Source organism: Astyanax mexicanus, chromosome 9 (assembly GCF_023375975.1).
Source record: "Astyanax mexicanus isolate ESR-SI-001 chromosome 9, AstMex3_surface, whole genome shotgun sequence".
Lineage (NCBI taxonomy): Eukaryota > Metazoa > Chordata > Actinopteri > Characiformes > Acestrorhamphidae > Astyanax > Astyanax mexicanus.
In genome coordinates, this window is record NC_064416.1 from 42,021,813 (window position 1) to 42,045,611 (window position 23,799).

The following is a 23,799-nucleotide window of genomic DNA, read 5'->3' on the forward strand; positions in this document are numbered from 1 at the left end:
CACACTGCTTTTGGATAATTTTATGCCTTTACTCCTGGTGCAAAAATTCAAGCAGTTCAGTTTGGTTTGATGGCTTGTGATCACTCATCTTCCTCTTGATTATATTCCAGAGGTTTTCAATTTCAAAACATCAATTTTTCTTCTAAATGGAAGTACAGACACGAACATGAAGCATACATTGCCTTGATGTTGAATAAATAGCAATATCCGCATTTCTAAAAAAAAAACAAAAACAAATAAAACAAAGTTTTGGTAAATGCATTCATTACTTTTTAAAGAGTAACGTTGTTGCATCTAATGGTCAAATGTTTCTCAGATGCTTATGTCTGCCTTCACCACTTAATATCTTCTCAACAGGTGCAGGAGAAAGGTGTTACGAGTTTTATTTTGTTTTATAGAGCATATTTTTATTCACTGTTCTGTCCTCTTAATAGTTTTGGCTTAACTAAGGCAGTGTGACTTGGGAGGAAATTATGGTGATTGTGTCCCTTCTTGTGAATGTGAATGTAAATTATCATCTTTTCCATCCATTTCTAATATATATGAAAACAAAATAACATTTATATCTGTCCTTAAACATGTTTATTCCAGTTAAGCCATCAAGAACAGGTGTACGTCTTTATTTTTTAATCGTGGTGTTTAATATTGAAATATTATGTAAGGTTGACTAAATATCAGTGTTAAAAGTTAGAAATGTCTTTTTTCCATTTGATTTAATCACACACTTTGTGTGAATCATAAAAGCTTTTTGTAATGGAAATCATTAGTTATAATTCATCTGATATTTCATTCCCTAGTGAAAAGAATTACACAACAAAACAAGAGCATATTTTGCTGGCCATTTTATTAATATTATCTTACAGGGGAACCAATGATAACAGAATGGAGTTTCAGTACTTATATGACAAAAAAAAAAAAAAAGAAAGAAAAAGAAAAAGAAAAAAAAGGGGTGGTGGGGGGAGAGAAGTAGTCCATAGATCTTCTACATGCTAAACCCTTTACCTGTTTCAATCATGCTTGTTTGGGGGAGGAAAAAGAGGGGGGAATCTAAATAAATCTGAAAACAAATGATAATAAAAACATACAATTAAAATAAAAATTAATTAAATGACAAGACTTCACCATAAACTTCGTATTTTAAATGTACCTTCCATCGTTTTTCTTCCATGCACACAATTCTAATACATTTATATAAAAAGAAAAAACAAAATTAAGACTTTTAGGTGCATCAGATTTCATAAAGCCAAATTTCCTCTCGCACACGTAAAGCACCTACAAAAAAACAAAAAAGCTTCAATGATTTCCTCAAAAAAACTAACTACTGCTGGAAATGGAGAGCATCTTTACAACTTAGAAAGGAAGAGTAGCCTCCAGCCGTTCATGTACACTCGTTCACACGCACACGCACACACTTTACACACTCACGCGCACAGTGTTGAAAAATGAAAGGATGGAAGTTCAATGCCTCAGTCGCCAAAGTCACATTGAAAATTACAACAACGTTTCTTTAAAATAAATATCTCACATCTGCTTTAAAATAAATAAATGATCTTAACACTTCACTATGGCAAATGCAAAGGATTTCTCTTCTAAAAAAAAAAAAAGAAGTAGAAAGTAATGAAGGAGAGAAGGTGGCCGAGTCACTGCGCACTGAATGGTTGTACAGGGTGAATGTTTTGCGTAAAGCACTACAGCTTCGATACACTCCGTCTGCTGTTACCTTTTTGAGGTAGATAACACGTTTACGAAACCTACGGGTTTTAAACGGTTGCTCTGCTGGCATCGCGTTAACTCAAACACGCTCCATTACAGTATGTTCCGGTCGTCCGGGGACGACCGTGCGGTTCAGAAAAGGAGGGAAAAGAAAAGGAATACTCACATAAATATGATGTTAGATATGGTAAATAACATTAAACCGATAAAACGAAGAAATAAAAATATAACCAATGGAGAGACTGGAAAAAATAAGCTCATTTCATTTCCTGTCCTCTACGCCGGTTAGCTGGAAGGCCACGTTTTTTTTTTGGCCAAGGACAGAAATGTCAGTGACAACGTCTCCCTCACGTTTAGTGCATTCATTCGTCCTACCCTCGCATTCTCTCTGCTTGCTTTTATAATGTACCCCTTTTTTTCTCTTCTCGTTATTGTGTTCCTCATAAGCCTACCTTGCTTTTCTTCTTCTTCTTCTTCCGCTTTCTCATATGTATATGAATCTACAGTACGCTGTGTGCAAATGGCATGCCTTTTTTTTTTTAAATTATTATTTATTTATTTTCCTGTTTTCATTTACAAGAGAAAATTAAGCACGAGAGGGGTTCTGTGTGAACACTTGGTGAAGGTCATGAATGAATTCATCCACTAATAATAATAATAATAATAATAATAATAATAAAATAATAATAAACAATAATTCATACGATTACAAAAAAAAAATCTTAAAAAGTAACCATATGTAAAAAGTTATGAAATGATTCAAGTAAAATAATATTCTAACCTCATAAAAAAATAAGAGACCCTGCTCGCTCTTTCGCGCTTGCTGCAGGTGGTGTTTCTGGAGAGGAGGGAGGAGGAGGAGCTTGTGACAAAAGCACTGGCCATTTTATCAACATTACTCTGATATTAACATTAATAAAATGGTTTAATTCAGATGTTTAAAAATGCTGCTGTAGGTCTTGTGGGCGATCTGAGGGGAGCACTTGACGTGGGCCGCCGGCGTCAGCGTGGCCTGCAAGGACTTCAGCGGCAGGTCGCCGGGGATGGCCAGCGACTCCAGGACGATTTCTCCGTTTCGGGCGAGGAACCCGGGCGCGGTTTCCTCCTGGGGGGTGGTGAGGGGGACGTCCGAGTCGGGGGAGAAGTCTTCGGATGATTCTGGAGGTGTGATCATGGTGCTTTCTTCCCGTTTGCTGAAGAGTCGGTCCAGGTAGCTGGTGTATCCTCCGCCGCTTCCGAGACCGCCGTCTTTCTGGGCATCCCAGCAGGCCTCATCGATCAGGCAGCTGCTCTCCTCTGCCCCCGGGCTTCCGTAGCTGTCCCACGGGCACGGCGGGCGGCCGCCCTGCTGCGCCAGGTTCACCTGGCACTTCTCGTCCTTCTCCTGGCTGACGGACTTGGACAGCTGGGACACGGAGGTGTTGAGCTCGTTCAGCAGGCCCACCTGGCTGGGTTCGGGCTGAAGGCTTAGCTTAATGGTGCCTGCTATGAAGGAGTCGAAATCAAAGCCCTGACTCTGGTTCTGGTGTTTCTCCTGCTGGCGGTCTTTCTCTGGGGGACTCTGGCTGATGCCGTGGTGGTTGTGACCGGCCTCCTGCAGAGCGATCTGAGCCTTCACCAGGCCGTTCTTCTCGCACTTGCTCTTGCTCTTCTTGTCTCCTTTCTCTTTGCTCTGCTGCTCCTTCCAGTTGGACAGATCTATGATCAGCTTGGGCTCGTAATAGTGGTTGACCTCACTCTCCCGCCAGATTAGGTTGTCCAGGTAGGAGGGAGAAACAGCCTTGTAGTTACAGGTATGGCTGCACTCCAAGTCACAGTACTTGTTCTCGTGATGGTCGTCGTACTGCGGCCACGAGCGGTCCGGAGGGAAGTCGAAGGCAGCTGGGTCGTCTAGGAACTTCTCGCTGTCGGCGTCGGCGTACTTGCGCGGGTCTACCTGCACCTCTTCGTCGTCTGTGACGTCCGAGAGGGCACGAGGGTCGCGCTGTACGTCCTCAGCCTCTGCTGTGCTGTGGAGGTGCCAGTCTGGCTCGGAAAGCTGGCTGTCGTGGTACCTGTGGAACAGGAAAATAACCATTTAAAAAGTTTTTTTACATAATTTTATTTCATGGTTCAGTAGATCCAAACCAAGACCACCCCTTTTGATTGGACTAAGCTCTGGTCCACTGGTTCGGACCGTAACTAAGAAAAATCAGCAAGTCCGGACCAAAGCTGTGAAAGCACCCTAAAAATTTCACAACTGTAACAAAAATTTACTTTGCAAGCTTTAACTAAGTCACTTCTGTGCATGTGCACTTCTCTGACCTGTCCCAGTTGTAGACGTGGCTGTGGCTCTCGTCCATGAGCAGGATGTCGTCCACCTCGTCCTCGATGTGGAAAGGGTGCGAGGACACCGGCTCGTCCAGAGGAAATGAGTAGTCGCTCATGTAGGGGTGCGCCAGGGCCTCCTCTGCTGTCAACCGGTCCATGGGGTTGAAGGTCAGGATCTTCTCCAGGAAATCCAGAGCTGTTCAAACAAGGAGAGGAAGGAATACAATTTTTTTTTTCCTGACAATATTCTTTGCCAAAGCACTGAGACATTACTGTATCATTAAACATTAAAGCCTAAACACTATGGACCAGATTGGCAAACGGGTGCGAGAGAGATACTGACCCTCAGCGCTGACCCCTGGCATCAGCTTGGCGAGGGGTGTGTGTGGTACGGACATGTCGTTCTTGATGAAAACGGGGATAACGCTCTGTAGCTCCTGCCGGTCCTCTTCATGGATCACAGGAATTGACTCTAGTATTAACTGCATCTGCTCCAGCTCATGGGCTCCTACACACACACACACACAAACATTTTTAACCTTCGAACTGCAAGGACTTTTACGTGGGCTCCCAATTAAATCCTTCTCTGCTAATGACATAGTTTCCATAGTTACTGCATAATTAAACCAGCAGAAGAAGAAGACACAATAAACCGATCATTATTTCTGTGTATACACATTATATATATATATATATATATATATATATATATATATATATATATATATGTGTGTGTGTGTGTGTGTGTGTGTGTGTGTGTGTGTGTGTGTGTGTGTGTGTGTGTGTGTGTGTGTGTGTGTGTGAGCAGATCCTCTTTAACTCGCGTGCACAAGCCAGAACATTTGATGCTAAAACAGTTTTGACCTACTTTCCATTCAGTTTGGGTTTAGAGTTCACCTTAAAACTTGTGTAAAAAAAGGTCCTCCTTCCAGACTGAGGGAAAATATTAGCCTGGCCAATATTTATACAGTTTACTGTACCTGTGCTGAGCATATACACAGAATGATAACGATAGAGATATGGGGTGGGGTGGTGGGTGGGGTTTTTTATGATAAAAACAGATGGAGAATTAAGCAGACTCAGATTCAGTTGATTTAGACCAGCAAAACAGGATGATTCAGGATGATTCATGATGTTCAGAAACATCTTAAGTGGTAATTATCTGATGAGCTAAAAGTGGCATTTGAGCTCTATCAATTTTAAAAGGTCACAATTGATTGTTATGTAACGTACAACTGTGTAATTAATCATGAACTGGTTTTGTGCCATTTATACTCATACAAAATGCTGCTTGTGTATTCAGTGTATTCACAGTATTAAACTGTAAGTTAGTATTAAACTGATCCGATCAAATAAAATCACGGTGAAAGGTGAGATTTTACTGCATTTCCTAGAAAACTGCAATCAGCTTGGAGTATAAAGATTTACACGCCTAGAGCTGGACTCTGGACCTCTCTTATTGGATACTACAGCAGTAAAGATACGGATACAAAGACAGACAAACAAACAAAAACAAAGAGGGTTTTATGGGCTGACCTGCAAAGAGTGTTTTTCCGGTGAGCATTTCTGCAAAGATGCAGCCAGCAGCCCACATATCGATGGCTTTAGTGTAGTTGTTTGGGGAGAGGAGTAGACGTGGGGACCGATACCACTTGGTGACCAGACCTTCTGACAGGTGACCCTAAAGACAGAGAGGGGAAAAAAAAGGAAGAGAACATGAGTGTATGCAGTCATTTACAAGAACATACATATATTAATGTCAGTCAAAATGCAGCAAACATTTACATTCATTTACTGTATAAAATGTTCTTCTGAACCATGCTTTCAATTATGACAACCTGGATTCTACTGCATATAAAGTTTTGGATATCAGTAAGACCCAATTACAATTGCACGCATTCAACCTACAGGCATTAAGCCCTATCAGTTTGCACTGAAGTTATAAAGTGTGTTTTATTTTGGACTGTTATTTGAATGTGGTACAATAAAGAGCAACCATTTAAAAAAAAAAAGATCAGACCATCATTCTGACAATGCAATACATTGTGATAAATTATAAAGATTTTCAGGGAAATCGCAGAGTCAATAGGCATACAACTCTGGAAAAAAATACAATTCCACTTAAAAATTAAGAGAGAGACACACACAGTCCAAGCTACTGCAATCAGTGATGGTTTGGTTCTTTCTGTTAAACACTTACTCTAATGTATGATTGGTGTTTTATTGCTATATTTTCACATAAAATAAGAAATGTTGTTGCAACAAAGTACTTAATTATTTTACTGGACAGCTGGATCATCAAATCTCCCAAACAGTAGCAGCCTTTAGTTTACAGAGACTGAGGGAAGGGAAAAAAGAAAGCACGAATGAGAGCAGACACAGAGGCAGATTGGGGACACCACCTCACGTCCCAAAATCCTGACGTCAAGAGAAAGCTCCAGTTACCAGATTTCCCTTCACAGCGTAAGAACAAGTGATCCAGTTTCAGAATCCTACATGATCCCACACTCCCTCCCCTGCGCTCGGAGGAAGCACAAAACACTCAGAATCATATTAGCCAGGGAATGATACCTTAATTCTTGTGCAACTTGAGCAATTCTCCAGCAATTCTCCACTTGTAGGCAGGATAAACACACCAGCTCACCTCTGTACCAGGTAGGAAGCAACTCTTTCTGGGGTAACGAACACGTGCACACACTCACGCAGCTGTTCTTTTATGCTGTTCAAAGACTTCCGAGTCCACGGTATAGATGCTGCGGCGGTTATATTCAGAGTGAAGGCTATTTCTGTCTCCATCTGCGTTCCTTCCCTTTGATGCACTCTTTAAAAGCACTGGACTGTTTCTAGGGCTCTAAGAACCAAAGCAGGTAACACAACAACCTCTAGCCACAAACCCTGTCTGTTTTCAATGTCAAACGCTGCTTAATTTAAAACACACTAGTCCAAATTAGACCAACATGCTCAATACGTACGGAAAACTACCAGCCTGCAATTAGCATAATGCTAATTATACTGTTCCTAACGAAGAGTACCACCCTACGTGTCCCAGTCACAGCAAAAACCAGGGGAGATTAATTTAAATGTTTCAATAAGAAAGCCCAATAAACCCTTGCCTGAGTACCTGATGGGCATCAGAATCATGGGTAATTCTAGAATAAAGGACCCAGGACCCTGTATTATTGTATAGAATACATACAGTTTACAATAACATGCCTAAAGTCATGGAATAGTAGAATATAAATTCAATAAATTCATGAAGTGTCACCTCAGGAGACAACTTGAGAAATCTGTATAACTTACATCTGTATAAATTGTGAGGTATTATCTTGTGAGTGACCAGCCTACTCATGCAGTGAGTAGGAGCAAGGCCTAACAGTTAGTGCCAAATGGCTGGAACATACCATTTCCTATGGCTACGTTCACATTACCATTACCAAAGCTGATGTTTTGCTCAATGTGGCTCAGATCTGATTTTTTCATGGCTGTGTAAATGCACCAAATCTGATAGGTGTCTGATCCATGAACATTCAACGTGAAGGTGAACGGTGAAATCAGAATTTATGCGTCTTTTTTTAGGCTTTTAGGCATGTGCTATGTGCTTCTCTCCTGTATCCACACATCTCTTGGTGTAGCTGTGCAGCTATAGCTGCAAAAGCAGCAAAAGCAAAATGCCTGGTCTTTTTTCACCTCCTCGAGGTGCATGTCTCTAAATGGTGATATATTGTTTCTCTCTTTATTTTTTCATCCCATAAGGTGATAGAGATAGACACTTTATAGCATAAGCTGCACAGAAACAGCTTTGTATGAGTGTGCATATTAATGTGGCAACTAAAGGTTTTCCTTATACCTGAAGACGAATTGAAGGCAAATTGTTCTTTTCTACAAAACCACTGTCTTTTCTAAAGAGCTCCAAAGAGAACCCTCCTATGTACGAAGGTACGTAAACAGGATTGAAACGTTGCGTAACATTCGGTGTTACTCAGAACTGCTCTCAACTTACAGATTACCTGAGAAAAGGATTTAACTACATTCCAACTGGGATTTTACACAGCAGCATTCCTGGGAACTGAGGCATTTTCACAAGGAGAGGAAATGAGAGGGGAAAAACTGAGACGGACAGTGAGAGTAAAAGGGTCGGCTCTTTAAAGTCGACACAGGCAGTCAGTCACACAGAGCTTGTATAATCTCCATAGAAAAGCACTGACCAATAGAAAGGGACGATTTGGAGCAGCCATGAGCATGAGCCTGTAGAGGGGTTTAGAGCTTCCAGCATTGGGTTGTGGAGCAGTGGAGATCAACATTTTCACTGAGACGGCAAAATACGATAAAATTGAGGATTCACTGAATATTTGGAAATATTTTTGACATATTCGGCCGAAAATGGCTAAAATACTAAAAATCTATTTTTCTGTGTTAAGCTAGGTGAAAAGCACAAAGAAAATAAAATCATCATATACGTTTTTTTTTTTCGATAATGAAAAATGCATGAACAGTTGACATAAACATACTATTATTTTGTTGCTTTGTCTGGATATTATAATGAGTGCGCTTTCTCTTTGAAAATCAACACGAATATATTATATATTTATTATATTATAATATATATTATTTATTATATATATATATATTTATTAAGGCCATTTAATTTCTGATTTTGTTACTTACTTTTTTTTAAATCTATCATTCACTCATATTGGTACAGCCCTACAAAAAAATCCTCCTCATGCAATGTTCACAGTACTGTAAAACCCTAACAGAACATTATAGGCTGTTATTGCAGCATAAAAGGAACAAACTCCCTATTAAATCCACTTGTTTTCAGAAGCAGTGTTGGATGAACAGGTGTCTACAAACTTCTAGGCTTCAGCTGTTCATTAATAATAAACATCCCCTGCAATCTAGTCTGAAACTTCACGCTTCTTTAGGAAGACACAAACCACAGACAGCTGTGAGCTGTTGCTCTATCTGAACCGTCTAGGTCTGGTGATCTGTTTATCTTGCACTCTTTTCTGGAGAGGAAAAAAAAGGCAAGCAAGGTCTTCAAATTCACAACCTGACTTAAAAACCTCAGGAGCCGAGGCAAAAGTGCCTGCTGATTTCTCCCATCCTCATAGTGATCCAGACAGTATAGAATAGGTTGACCACTGTCTGAACAGATGACAATCCAAAACTGTGTCTGGCGGGGTAAGGGTGAAAAAAGGTTTGGTGTAAAAATAATAATAATAAAAAACAAGGCAGCCCAATCATAGAGCAGCATTTACTCATTCAGGAAGTGAACTCAATGAGGTTTCATATGGAGCGTGGCTCAGAGGATGACTCACTCAGCAACTAATGCTGAAAGCCTGTGTGCATACACGTTTGTATTCAGCTCTACGCCAGGACCAAATGGGTGATTCTCACGAAATCAGACTAATGAGGTGGCATTAAGGAGTGTGATGAACAGGTAAATGCTATCAATTTGGGAAACACTGGTTTATAAACATCTCATCAAAGGCTATATTGGAAGTGATTAAAAGTAGACATTGTGATATTTTAAATTATGTATTTTTTATAATTTAGTGTGAAATTCTCAGTACCGCAACGCGTCCATTGCTGAATCTCGGCTCTTCAATTACACAATTTTAATATTTAAAATAAATAAATAATAAAAAACTTAAATGTATCTCATAAAGTAAATTGTTACAGTCAATAAAAATGTATTACTTGGAATTCATTGGTAAAAGAAAAGAAAATATTTAGAAAAATAACTTTGGTCAGAACCAATGTTCTCAGCCTCCGCAACAATTTTCAAGCACCATTTAAGACCACAAGGAACAGAAAAAAAAACAGCCATTTTGAGAGGGGGGACACCTTTTAGTATGACACCCAAGATGGCTACCAGGTAAGCACCTAATTTTATACCTCTCCAGATAAATGTTAAAAACTTGGTTGTCAGCGAGCATACACAACTTTTTGTTTCTCATTACCGAAACAGCTAGTTTTTAATGTTTAAAAAAATGAAAATGTTATTGTGTTTTGGGAATTTTTAAGGTTTTTAAAGTCTAAATACAAAAAGCTAGCAAAAGTTTAGCCAGGCATCATGGTGGCCCCACAGAGATCAAAGAAGGTTAAGGTCCCTCATACTCCGCAACAGCCTTCTCATACACCGCAACAATTTAAGGCCTGTTGCGGTAGAGAGATTCACTGTTGCGGTAAAGAGAAATTAATGTTTTAAGTGACATGAACTTATATATATATATATATATATATATATATATATATTGTTTCATAAAAAAGCCTTTATTTACTTATAATAAACAATATATAAAACAATACATGATGCAATTTCAGATAAAAAACAGATTTATGTAGCAGGGCAGTGACACCCATATAACTTCCGCATAAGATATAAAAATAATATATAAAAATAATAATATATATATATATATATATATATATATATATATATATATATATATATAATATATAATTTTCATATATATAATATATACATTTCATGAAACAACTTTTATTGTTATAAACTGTTAATAAAGGTTGTTTCATGAAATTTATTTTTATAAACTTTTATTGTTATAAACTGTTTATATGTATGTATATATATATATATATATATATATATATATATACACACACATTTTATGAAACAACCTTTATTAACAGTTTATAACAATAAAAGTTGTTTCATGAAATGTATATATTATATATATGAAATTTATATATATACACACATATATACATTTCATTAAACAACTTTCTTTAATTTTATCTTTAATTTTAATTTAGTTGCACATTGATGTTTACATTTTTCATGAGATTAATGCTTAATACAAAGATGTTTAATGAGATGTTGAATTGCTTGTTTCATACTTAAATATTTAATTTCAATTTAGTTGTACATTGATGTTTATATCTGTCATGAAATTAATACTTAATAAAAAAGTTGTTTTATGAGATGTTGAATTACTTATTTGTATTTAAACATTCCATTTCAATTTAGTTATACAGTGATGTTTAAAGTTTTAAGGAATTTATGTCTAATGAGGTATGTTGAAATTTGTTTTATTAAAATACACAGTTCAAAATAGGATATTTTCACAGCTTGAGTCTTACTGAGAATAATTTTCAACAGCAAATACCACATTTTGTTCAATATTACTACTCCATACAAAACTCAAGAAGTACATCATTAGAATTTGTTATTTATTCACAGCATTCACACTCTGTGTTTGTTGTGTAAAGTGTTATTGTTAATTAAGTAGGAATCCTTGTAATGACTCTCTTTACCGAAACATTGACTCTCTTTACCGAAACACCATTCTCTTTACCGCAACACATATTTATTTACTAATTATTTTACTGTTATAAAACAAATTCTAGTTTATAATGGTATTTGGATAAATTGTATTTCTTCATAGGTCATCTGTACTAAATAAGAAATTATACATGTAATTTTTCAGTTAAATATACTGAAAAGACAGGACATGAATCATGAAATCTGTTGCGGTAATGAGAAATCATAAAATAAAAAAAAATGGGAAACTTATAAATATAATATTTTCTGGGTTATATACAGTTGTGGTCAAAAGTTTACATACACTTGTAAAAAAACATAATGTTATGGCTGTCTTGAGTTTTCAATAAGTTCTACAACTCTTATTTTTCTGTGATAGAGTGATCGGAACACATACATGTTTGTCACAAAAAACAGTCATAAAATTTGGTTCTTTCATAAATTTATTATGGGTCTGCTGAAAATGTCACCAAATCTGCTGGGTCAAAAATATACATACAGCAACATTAGTATTTGGTTACATGTCCCTTTGCCATTTTCACGGCAACTAGGCGCTTTTGGTAGCCATCCACAAGCTCCTGGCAAGCTTCAGGTCGAATGTTTGACCACTCTTCTTGACAGAATTGGTGCAGTTCAGCTAAATGTGATGGTTTTCTTGCATGAACCTGTTTCTTTAGCACTGTCCACATGTTCTCAATGGGGTTTAAGTCAGGACTTTGGGAAGGCCATTCTAAAACCTTAATTCTAGCCTGGTTTAGCCATTCCTTTACCACTTTTGATGTGTGTTTTGGGTCATTGTCTTGTTGGAACACCCAACTGCGCCCAAGACCCCACCTTCGGGCTGATGGTTTTAAGTTTTCCTGCAGAATTTGGAGGTAATCCTCCTTCTTCATTATCCCATTTACTTTCTGCAAAGAACCAGTTCCACTGGCAGCAAAACATCCCCAGAGCATAATACTACCACCACCATGCTTGACAGTAGGCATGGTGTTCCTGGGATTAAAGGCCTCACCTTTTCTCCTCCAAACATATTGCTGGGTGTTGTGGCCAAACAGCTCAATTTTTGTTTCGTCTGACCAGAGAACTTTCCTCCAGAAGGTTTTATCTTTGTCCATGTGATCAGCAGCAAACTTCAGCCGAGTCTTAAGGTGCCTTTTCTGGAGCAAGGGCTTCTTTCTTGCACGGCAGCCTCTCAGTCCATGGCGATGTAAAACACGCTTGACTGTGGAGACTGACACCTGTGTTCCATCAGCTTCCAAATCCTTGCAGACCTGCTTCTTGGTGATTCTTGGTTGACTCTTGACCATCCTGACCAATCTCCTCTCGGCAGCATGTGATAGCTTGCGTTTTCTTCCTGATCGTGGCAGTGACACAACTGTTCCATGCACTTTATACTTGCGTATAATTGTCTGCACAGTTGCTCTTGGGACCTGTAGCTGCTTTGAAATGGCTCCAAGTGACTTCCCTGACTTGTTCAAGTCAATAATTCGCTTTTTCAGATCCACACTGAGTTCCTTTGACTTTCCCATTGTAGCTTTTGTAGCTGAGTCTAATCACTGGGTCAAATGAGCCCTATTTAAATGGGCTCATGAGAAGTCAACAGCTGTAGTCAATCAGAATCACTTACAAGAAGTGAAGAGGCCATGACATGAAGCTAATTTGATTGACACAACTCGCTACATCACCAAAATTGACAAATTTTGTTGCTGTATGTATATTTTTGACCCAGCAGATTTGGTGACATTTTCAGCAGACCCATAATAAATTTATGAAAGAACCAAATTTTATGACTGTTTTTTGTGACAAACATGTATGTGTTCTGATCACTCTATCACAGAAAAATAAGAGTTGTAGAACTTATTGAAAACTCAAGACAGCCATAACATTATGTTTTTTTACAAGTGTATGTAAACTTTTGACCACAACTGTACACATATGAGCACAACTGTTAATAATATCTATTTAAAAAGTAACAAATGTGTAACTTTTAAACCATATCTGTTCTGTGTTATCATGTTGCGGTACTGAGAATGTGTGTGCTCTGACTGACTAAAATGGTGCAAAATATACAGAAAAAAATTATAAAATTAAAAAAAAAAAGTATTTCTAAAAAGTTCAGACCCTAGTCTTGCATAACAAAAAGAAATTTTATATTTAAATGCCTTTTGAAATTTTTCAAGTGTGAACCCTTTTAAATCTGTTTTTCGTGAGAATCACCCAAATGTCCTCGTGACAGAAAAAAACTGAACATTTCGCACCTGAAAAAGCACACACACAATATATGCCACTGTTAACAAGATATTACCAATAAAGCACCAAACATTTATTAAGTAAATTAAGTTACTGAAGCTAAAATTATGGTTTGGTTTAAATGGAAGCAGAGTTCTTGCAAGACCTCACAAATACAGCAATACAGGCAGGAGTGCGGATGTCTCTAAATGAAACCGCTGTGTGACACATCAAGGCGTTTTTTTAGAAAGTCAAAGAAGTCATCCTTGCTTGCCTGCACTTGTGGTGTGTGTGTGAAGAGGCAAATGAGTCACATGACCGGCGGGTAAACCCGACCGCAGTGACCGGACAAAAAGTAAATGTCAAAAAACTACTCAGAGGACCAGATGTTAGGTGAGATGTTACGTCAGATGCGTTTTTTCTTTTACAGACATCCTGTATGTGTCTACAAACTGACTAGTCACATTTTCCATTAAATAAATCTGAAAAATAAAAGAGATATAAGCACTGATATGTGGCACACTAGAATTAAGTTCTTGGGAATTTTAGTGTCCGATCCAATCCAATATTTCAGGACATCAGTGAATTGAGTTGAGAAGTTGAGGAACAGGTGTGATCAAACAACTGACCTAGTTTTGCTGAATGCAAACAAATACTCACAGCAATGCTCCAAAATATAGGAACTGTCTACTTTCAGAGTTACTCCAATACAAGTAGGATAAAGTCTTTTTAATTCCCTTGATTTCTGAAGTTATAGCTATCCATATACTTCATATAAAAGAGCAGGACGTTCAATCTGGTTTCGCCTAGTGAAGTAAAATTCATTATTTGCACTTTCACTCTAGTGCAAACACATACTGGGATAAGTACACTGCATCCTGAAATCACCCAATCACCCAATAAATCAGGCCAGGTAAAGTAACAGACTCTAAGGATGCTTTTAAACCTACCTTGATTGGTAGGAACCAAACTATAAGGTGTGAAATGGGCCTCGAACCACGGAACCAGAGATTGGTGGCCAAAAGTGGTGGTCTTAGTCTGGATCTACTCAACCATGGTATGGTTTGTCTGCATTGTGAAAACAATTTTCTAAATGGTTCAGACTTTAAAGACCAATTGCCGGAAGTTAAGTCAGTCTTTAAACAAACCAGACATAAAATAATAGGTGTTGTGCCCAAAACTGATTGGTGTGGAGTATGAACACAAACGCTTAGACTGGGAATTAAATTATTTACTGTAACAGTACATTAGCCCTTATTTATGAACAGGAATACAAATAAATTGATTTTTTTAAACATTCATTCTGCTGCATGTCCGAAAAGGGGAGTTAGATTCTGACAGAGAGCTAGAATTTTAGTCCGCTTACCAAACTGCAGTGTGAAACCAAAAGTAACCAGACCAAATGTACAGTATACAATGTAACAAACACACAAATCTTGGTGCAGACCCTGTTCCGGACTTTTAAAAGAAGGAAAAAAAAAAAAACCACCCCAAGATGTGTCCTTTTACCCCCCCCTAAAATAATCCCTCAGGCTAAAACGCCATTGGCTTGGTTTCACCACAGTGAAGGCAGCACTCGAGTGCTAACTGTCAATGAGAAACACAACACTGAATATATTTACAAGAAGCATAAGCTAAATTGCACACGCATATACACAGTTTATTCCACACATTGAAATTGTCAGCGTACCCACACACACACGGTTCATTCTGCCACCAGTGCCAACCCTCAGCCTGCATGGGCTGAGAAGGGATGAAAATAGGACTGCACCAATATGGAAGCACATATTTCTAAGCTGAGGTCTATTTTCATCACAGCTCACAGTGGAGTGGGTTTGGATTTGTTGGATATATATACGTATATATATATATATATATATATATATATATATATATATATATATATATATATATATATATATATATATATATATATATATATATATATATATATATATACGTATATATGTATATATACGTATATATACATACATATATATATACATACATATATATATACATACATATATATATACATACATATATATATATATATACATATATATATATATATATATATATATATATATATATATATATATATATATATATATATATATATATATATATATATAGCAGATTTAGCATCCCTGTGACGCAAATATACATTAAATTCTATTTAATTCTCAAACCATCAACCTATATACGACAGTCAACACATACATGGCCATTCAGAACCCCATAAAAGGTTGGAAAATGAAGACGGGCGTGAAACAATTTACGCTGATCAGTCCTTAAAACTCTCACATGCTCTACGATGAAGCAATGTTTAATAGTTAGCTTTCCATTTAGTTTCCACTTAAGGGTTCACACAACACTCCATGCTGCATGTTCTTTTCCCCAGGTGAGCTTCATGTTCTGCACGTCCTCCACGCTGGCCTGGACCCCTGGCTCAGAGGTGGGGGTGGCAGTAAATATTAGCTGTAGGGGGTGTATATTTAACAGGTCTGTATTGCCCTTTTATCACCTCACAGTTAATACACGCTATTACTTCACACAGGTGGGAGAGCAATCTCAGAAATGTGTGAATCCAACATTCCAAACCCGATGCAGCTGACGTGTCGCTCAGTAAAGAGCTGCCTCTGTTAGTAGGCAGGGCAGGGTATATTTAGCAGGTCAACACTGGCCCGTTTATCGTCCTGCGCTTAAACGCAGCATTACTTCACCTTCCCCGCTCTCAGCAGTCACGGGTTGTCTGGATCTGTTTCAACTGCCCTCTGAAACGGATCCAGCTCGACAGGTTGCGTAGAAGGAACAAGGAAGTTGGAAGCTGATCCCGCCCTTTGGAGCTCAAACTGTTATGCGATTTGCTAAAAGGAAAGCCTATCTTAGATTTGAAACATGCTGCCTTTTTCAAAACGGGAGCTGCCTGGAAATCAAGCATCTTTGTACTCTTTACGGAAGATGGAAAAAAACTTTAACCTTCAATAGATGTAAACATAAAGAGATTAAAAGATTTTATTCCAAGACATTTTGGTGCATGTAAATTAATCCAAGCGTGATCATGTTATGATAAGACTGTAAAACTGGCTATTTTAAGTTTTTTTTTCCAGTTTAACTTTAGCCACATTTAAAATTATACATTTCCAAGTATAATATATTATTATTTTTTTTAATGGTTAGCTACACTTGCCCAATTGAGTTACTGCTTGTTCCTACTGATTTGAAATCAGCACTTCTATCATAAACACAAACAGACAAGACACAGCCACTACTTTCAGCAATAATCCCCTGATCTGGAGCAGTCTGGCAACGGAAAGCTTCATCAAAGGGAAGACGACTTCCTGGAGGTGGCTCAGTGGTGCCAGCCAGTGTATGTGTGCGCATGTGTGTGTCGTCACTGTGGTTATGATAGTGGAGACAAACCGGGACTTTGGTCTGGTTCCCACAGAAACCACAGGCAGGCACCACAGAAGTGCTGAGTGGAGAGAGCTCACTCCCTCTGTCCGTCTGTCTGCCTGAGCACAAAAAACGTGCTTATTCAGGCCAGCCGACGCAGACAAAGATCTTTGCAGCCGGGACATGAGGAAAAGGAGGGGTAAATAGGGGGGGATTTGGGGCCAGGGAGTGCACAGAGGGGACTCCCCCCCCCCCCCCTCCTACCTTTAAATGCTTCTGTTCATGTGAAACCAAACTTCAAAAAGGCCGAGACATGTACTGAACCGCCAGCGGCAGGGCTGAGCTTTACGAGCAACAGGGTAAAAACCATCTGGTGACCTTTAGGACTTAAAGATTAAGACCACAATAACTTACTTTACCTCCCAACCCCACACGTAGACGACTGGCCAAGAGATGTTGGTGTCTGGAGATAGTTTACTCGGTTTTACACTTGAGCTAGAAAGCCAATGTATCAAACAATAAAAAAAAAAAAAAAAAAAAAAAAACATCCACACACTCCTGAAACTGTGTATAGTTAGTTATTTAGTAATCTTTAATTTTTAGTGGTTTTCAACACTATATAACTAACTCCTAACTAGACACCTGAACTAAAGTATGGACATTGAACTGTAGTTCAGACAAATATATGACTGTTTATATTTATAATTTATTAGACCACATAAAAGCAAGACTGGAAGCAAAAGCTAACATGTGGTTAATATACAACATAATGCACTGCAATGCATTAGCTTGTTAGCTCCTGTGCAAAACTTAAAAAAGGCAAATGTTTGAAACCATACCAAACTAGTGAACCAAGAGATTATGACCATCCACAGAACTAAGTTAAGCATTTTAACACCTCTTGTTAACATGAAAATGTTCTGTTAACTGATTGGTCAATACTGTTGGAGCCAAAAAGTAAATACAGGAAGAAGGTTCTCAGTTCTGGACTAGTGCTTATTTTTGTGCAATTTAACACAGAGCACCAGCAGAAAGGTAATTTGGGCATAGCTACAGTACTTATTTGGACATTATACCAGATTAAACTGGAAAAAGGAGCTCAAACTTGCAAAGTACACCAGATAGTTTGGTTGGATTGATGTAATATTACACTCCATAGATTCTGTGGTCCACATTTAAGTGCAATTACTGAAACAAATGGGTGTAAAGAGTGTAAATTAACCAGATACCGATTTAACCCCACTATCTACGTTAAGTGTGCAAATGCTTTAAGCCACTAAGGTCACAATACAGCACAATATACTAAACTTGTAAATGAATAGCTGAATAAAATCAGCTACGCTTCAGAAGGAAATGCCCCCCATGACCTGCATTCCACATCCAACAGTTAAAGCAACAAGTATTTGACTGCATATTTGATTTAGCCTGCAAAGCTCACCAGCAGTCACTGGGCTGCCTTGTTGGTAGGGAAGCTATTCTTAGACGTGCAGCATAAATAGAACCTCACCACAACATTCTGCATCTCAATATCAGCAGCAGGGCTCAGGACGAGGTAACTCTGTATTAGTGTGGCATGGGAGGGGGGGGGGGTTATGAAGCTGCTGGAACAACCTGAGCGGCCCTGTGGATCACGCGAGAGCGTGAGGGAGGAGGAGAGGCGATGACTAATCTAAGACACGTGTGAGCGGCGTCTCGCTGAAACAGCCGGTGGAATTACAGTCGCTTGCGGCGTTGTCAGGAAAAAAAAAACTCCTTTAACCTACTTTCTGCAGCTTAGTCACATCAGGCTGAATGAAAAACAACAGAAAAAAAAGCAACACGCACATAACGCTGAGAAAAACATGCGGATCGGCACGAGAGAAAGCGCTACCCAAACACTGAATGATGTGTGGGATGTATTTCACAAAAACAAACCAGCTAACTGACAGGAATATTTCTATACGCTCACTGCCTGCTGCATCTATAGCGGAGAGTCAATTATTATAAATGATCAAAATCAGAAAAGAAAAAAAACTAGCTGAACATTCAGAAAATTCTAAATTCAATACAGAGAAATCTCAACTCCATTCATTTTAAATTTAATATATATTCACATTTGTGTTTTAGAGTAATTTTACAAAATGGCTGAAAATGTCAACATTAACCACATGTTAAAACAGAATCTATATGTTAACTCCCAGGCCACACATTAACACACAAACAAAAAACTAATTTGAATACAATGTATATAATGCAAACCACACAATATATAAACTACACATTAATATACGGGAGTTTAATTCTAGTATGCAGAATCTGGCAACAGCATGGTGTACCATTTTCGAGAGATACTTACACAAGAAACAAGGTAACTAGAAAGAAACCCTTTTATTGATTCAGTAAATAATAAAATGCTACGATAATGGAAAGATTTAAATATTCTTTAATCAGCTAATTTACCCACCGTTTATTTTCTCCACATTCCACTTTTATCTAGGTCCCTTAATATGCCACCTCTACAATATCAATAATCAATAATACTCAAACCATAAGCTAATTCCAGGTAATCAATTAATATATAAAACCCCACACATTAATATCATCCATTCAAATGTAAAAAAACGTATTCCAATGTCACACATAGGCCTTTTGTTGGACAATATATCATCCAAGAAATTACTAAGATAGACGATATTATTGTCATTTTTAGTCCATTAAATGCCACTGACAATGATAACAGAACAGCATAAAGCGATTATACTCTTTTAAAGACAACAAATTAGTAATTAATCATAGTTTGGAAAAAAAATATATATATTTTTTTTATTTTACTTACTGCAGTCTGTCCACACTGTGTGTATGGATTCACAGTTACTAAAGCACTGGTCATTATTTCATGACTGGCTAAAATACTGTTCACTGTTATATACAGTATGTGAACAAACAACAAATAAATAAACTCAATATACGATATTACCATTATCAAATATGATTGAGGTCACATCCATTTATTGAACGATACGTCAATAACATAATTATCATGCCTAGTCATACGACAATACACAAAACACATGCTTATTTTCAAACCACAACCTTATTCTAAAACCATGCATTAAAATACAATCACAAGCTAACCTACTCGCCACAATCTCATACACTACCTAAACAATTATACCATTATTATATCATTACCCTTTTGCTAAATGCAGGGACCTTTTATAGCTACTGGATTAGGGGTGGGAATCTTTTACTATCTCACGATTCGATTCGATTCCGATTTTGGGGGCCACGATTCGATTCAAAATCAATTTTTGATTCAAAACGATTTGATTTATAAAAATTTCTGCTTCTGGCTTATGAATCTTATTGAAAAAAGCCTCCAAAATATACACTGGTCCTGAAGCAGGTAATGTGTTACAAAAACAATAAAATGTGCAGGAATGTGGGTCCTCAGTGACAGAGGAATCACTGGGATATCACAATGACGTTAATGAACAATAAATAAATAATAAATAACACTGATTTATTACCAGGCTACTAGCAGTGGTGTGTAGGTGACGCTGCTGGGCTGATGTGATGATAGCACTGGAGCGCTAAAGTTCAGGAGCAGCTGCTGATTAACTAGTTAATTTAAGGTCGTTGTATTTCTTCAGAAAGGGGGCAGGAGGTGGAGAAATTAATTCATATGGTCCATTCCTTAATTCCTCTGTGATGAGGAGCTGAAATTAGCTCTGATTAGCTTATTGTATTTTTCCGTTCCGCCTTAAATGCTGCAGCCCGCTGCCACCTGTAGCGTTATTTAAGGTGGAACTGGAAAGTTAGCTAGTTAGCTAGCTAACAGTTACTGAAACTAACTACTAGCGATCTTTTTTATGCTTGTTATGAAGCATTCTGCCATAAAACATTAAAACTACACGTTAATCTAAGGTAATATAATGCTTGTTCTGCCATCTTACCGGTGATTCTCAAACACCTACGCTCTGTGTGTGTCTGGAAGATCTCCGTTTGAAGGGACAAGCGCTATCCCCAGGGTTGCCAGGTCCAACAAAAATACCCAGCCCAAAATCAGTCTAAAACCCGCCCCTCAGAATCGATTTTGGGACATTTTAAATCGATTCTGAATCGTAGTAAATGAGAATCAAGATTCTTATGTGAATCGATTTTTTGGCACACCTCTATACTGGATACATGTGACCGATAAAGATTGGGTTGAAAAACAATGGTGTGAACGATGTGATTCCAAACATCTGACGAGCCCAACAATTAAAAACACAAAGAAGCATTTCATTACATTTAGACAATCCTCCCTTTAGACTTTAGAAACAGTCACCCAAACTCAAACATCATGCTTAGCGCCACTCCCACTGTGCTCATTTCAAGTAAGCTTCCTTCCATAATAATCTGCTTCCTTGAGAGTGAAAAAACACTCCGTCCACTACCTTCCAGTAGAAGTATTGCGTGGCCGGAGGCTTCGAGCTCACAGGAAGCAGAGGCCTTATTTCAAGAACTGCAACGCTGTTCACAAGCCCTGTTCACTTCCGCTCTCACAACCATTACCCGCAAATGCAAACGGCCACAACAGCAGACAGAAACAAACAAACATTGGTCCAGCTGACTGTGAGCATTCGCTTAGAAACTAGCAAGTTAGTTTTCTTCATGTTTTTGAGCTTTTATTCAAGTCAATTTAAAGAAAACAATTTCAGCAAACTAGATTGGAAGAATCAGAGTTTACAAGACAACAGGTTTCTCTGAATTAAAGTGAAGAGTAGTTAAAATTAATTTTAGCTCAATTAAAGACACAGTTCATAGGCAGGACATGTGTGTACTAGACTTAGGCCCAATCCCATTTCTCTTTTTTTATCCCTACCTTTGGAACAGAATTACAAGGGGAAGGCCTAAAATCCGCCCGCTATGAAATAGGACAACCCTTCAAAATTTTGATATTTGCCAATGCTAAATAAATAACACTGCTTCATTACCACACTACTAGTATTGGCAACCCAACCGGGTTGACGTAATAACAGAGGTGCGCTAAAGTTCAGCGACCTAGCTGCTGGTTAACTTCAGGGCATCGTAAGTCTTCAGAAAGGGGGCAGGTGGTGCATCAATTAAGCATTATTGTCCATTCCATAAGCAGCTGAAATCAGCTTTTATTTCACATTTTCCTTCCATGATTGGGCCTAAAATTCTGGATTGTCCCAGACAATTGACCAATGTGATCAAATACACAATCACTCAGTCTAATTCAATCTGTCTACTTATTTAAACAGGCCTACCTTGTGCGAGTAGTGTGGGTCCATGATGCGGGCCAAGCCGAAGTCTCCAATTTTAAGCACGAGGTCCTCAGTGTTGACGAACAGGTTGGCAGGTTTGAGGTCTCGGTGCAGGACATTGGCAGAGTGGATGTACTTGAGGCCGCGGAGCAGCTGGTACATGAAGAGGCGGGCGTGGCCCTCGGAGAGCAGACCCTGCTCCAGCACCTTGCACAGGTCCGTCTCCATGTACTCCTGTACGATGTAGACGGAGTTGACCTCGGTCAGCGAGGTCACGTCCTCCGTCAGCCGCCGTCCGCTGGGGCCTAGTGTCTCAAACACCTTGACGATGTTGTCATGGTCGAGCCGCCGGATGATCTTGATCTCGCGGAGCGCATGCTTCACACTCTGAGGGTCTGTCAGGATGATTTTCTTGACGGCCACCCGCTTGTCGCAGTCCGTGTCCACAGCAGAAAACACCAGGCCGTTACCCCCATAGCCCAGCGGCTTCAAGTCCATGTACCGAGGGCCCAGGTCGAACCCGTGAATGTTCATGAGGCTTTCAAACTTCTCCGCCATTGTGATTTGGAAAATTCTATTTAAATTCTGTGAAATAGTGCCACTGCTGGCTGTGGTTATAACAGATTGGTTGTTGATATAAAAAAAGGGCAGAGAGAAATTTGCTCTTACTTTTTTGCTATGTTTGTTTTCGATATGAGCACAAGACAGACGGATTCCCTGTCTGTTTCTCCCTGAAAAATTCTAATAACAAGATGTGTTTCTTTTATCTTTTGTATGACAGCAAAAGAGGCACACAAGCTTTTGAGCTCCTCAGTGCTTCCTTCCCCTCACAGTCTTCTCACAGCAAAGCAGCAAGAGGACTATCTGTATGATATGTTGCTAGAATGTGTCATCTTTGTTAAAAAAAGACAAACAAAACCAAAAAATAACAAGAATGACAAAAAACTTTTGGGTAATAGGGCTTTCTTTTTAACTCGTTTTTCGACCTCAAAATTTTGTTACTCAAATGGAATGAATTAAGGGGCGATTCAATAATCTTTGTGAATAAACGAAAAAATAATAACGAAAGTTTCGACCAGCACTAGCATCCTTACAGTGCCGATACATTCAGTGTATGACTCGTCCTGAGAAGCAGCATTATCCTAACGTGCTAATAAAGCACAATAAGTTTAGTTAAGTTTAGATTAGATTAGATTACTAGGCTAGCCTTTTTTCCTTTTCTCTTTTTGCCTGTCCTAAAGCGGCTGGAGTTCAAACACGGAAGAGTCAGCCAACCTCAGCAGGATCGCTCTCCGTCACTGATCAGGTGGCTCGAGCTCACCGCAGTCGCAATCAAAACTATCCTCCATTTTACATCAATGTTTCCTGAAAGAAAAAAAAAAAAACACAAATCAGAAAAAACAAGATTAGTGTTGTATTACTGTTTAGTTGCAAAAGCTTAATTGTACTTTCATCTTCATTTACCCAGAACAAAATTCACATACAAGTAGAAGAGTTTGACAACTGTTTTCTAGGGGAAACCTATTTAGCCCAAAGCGGTGGCTTCTTGTTAAAGTTATGAGTGTTTCAGCAGACACTGCTTTCTGATTGAGGCACCATAACAAG

At 38.5% G+C, this 23,799-nt stretch overlaps 1 protein-coding gene across 3 annotated transcripts in view; it reads right to left on the bottom strand.

Annotated features, from left to right (window-relative positions):
- Positions 1–827: 827 nt before the first annotated feature.
- Positions 828–23,799, bottom strand: part of mapk6 (mitogen-activated protein kinase 6) — a 47,149-nt gene continuing 24,177 nt past the window's right edge. For all 3 annotated transcript variants that reach the window (XM_022679844.2, XM_007242322.3, XM_007242321.4), the window contains exons 2-6: positions 22,198–23,559; positions 5,560–5,704; positions 4,367–4,531; positions 4,018–4,219; positions 828–3,767 (exon numbers count right to left, since the gene is read on the bottom strand). In XM_022679844.2, the coding sequence (XP_022535565.2) occupies positions 2,639–3,767; positions 4,018–4,219; positions 4,367–4,531; positions 5,560–5,704; positions 22,198–22,752 (2,196 nt within the window). In that variant the 5' untranslated portion in view covers positions 22,753–23,559 and the 3' untranslated portion in view covers positions 828–2,638. The remainder of the gene's footprint in view (positions 3,768–4,017; positions 4,220–4,366; positions 4,532–5,559; positions 5,705–22,197; positions 23,560–23,799) is intronic.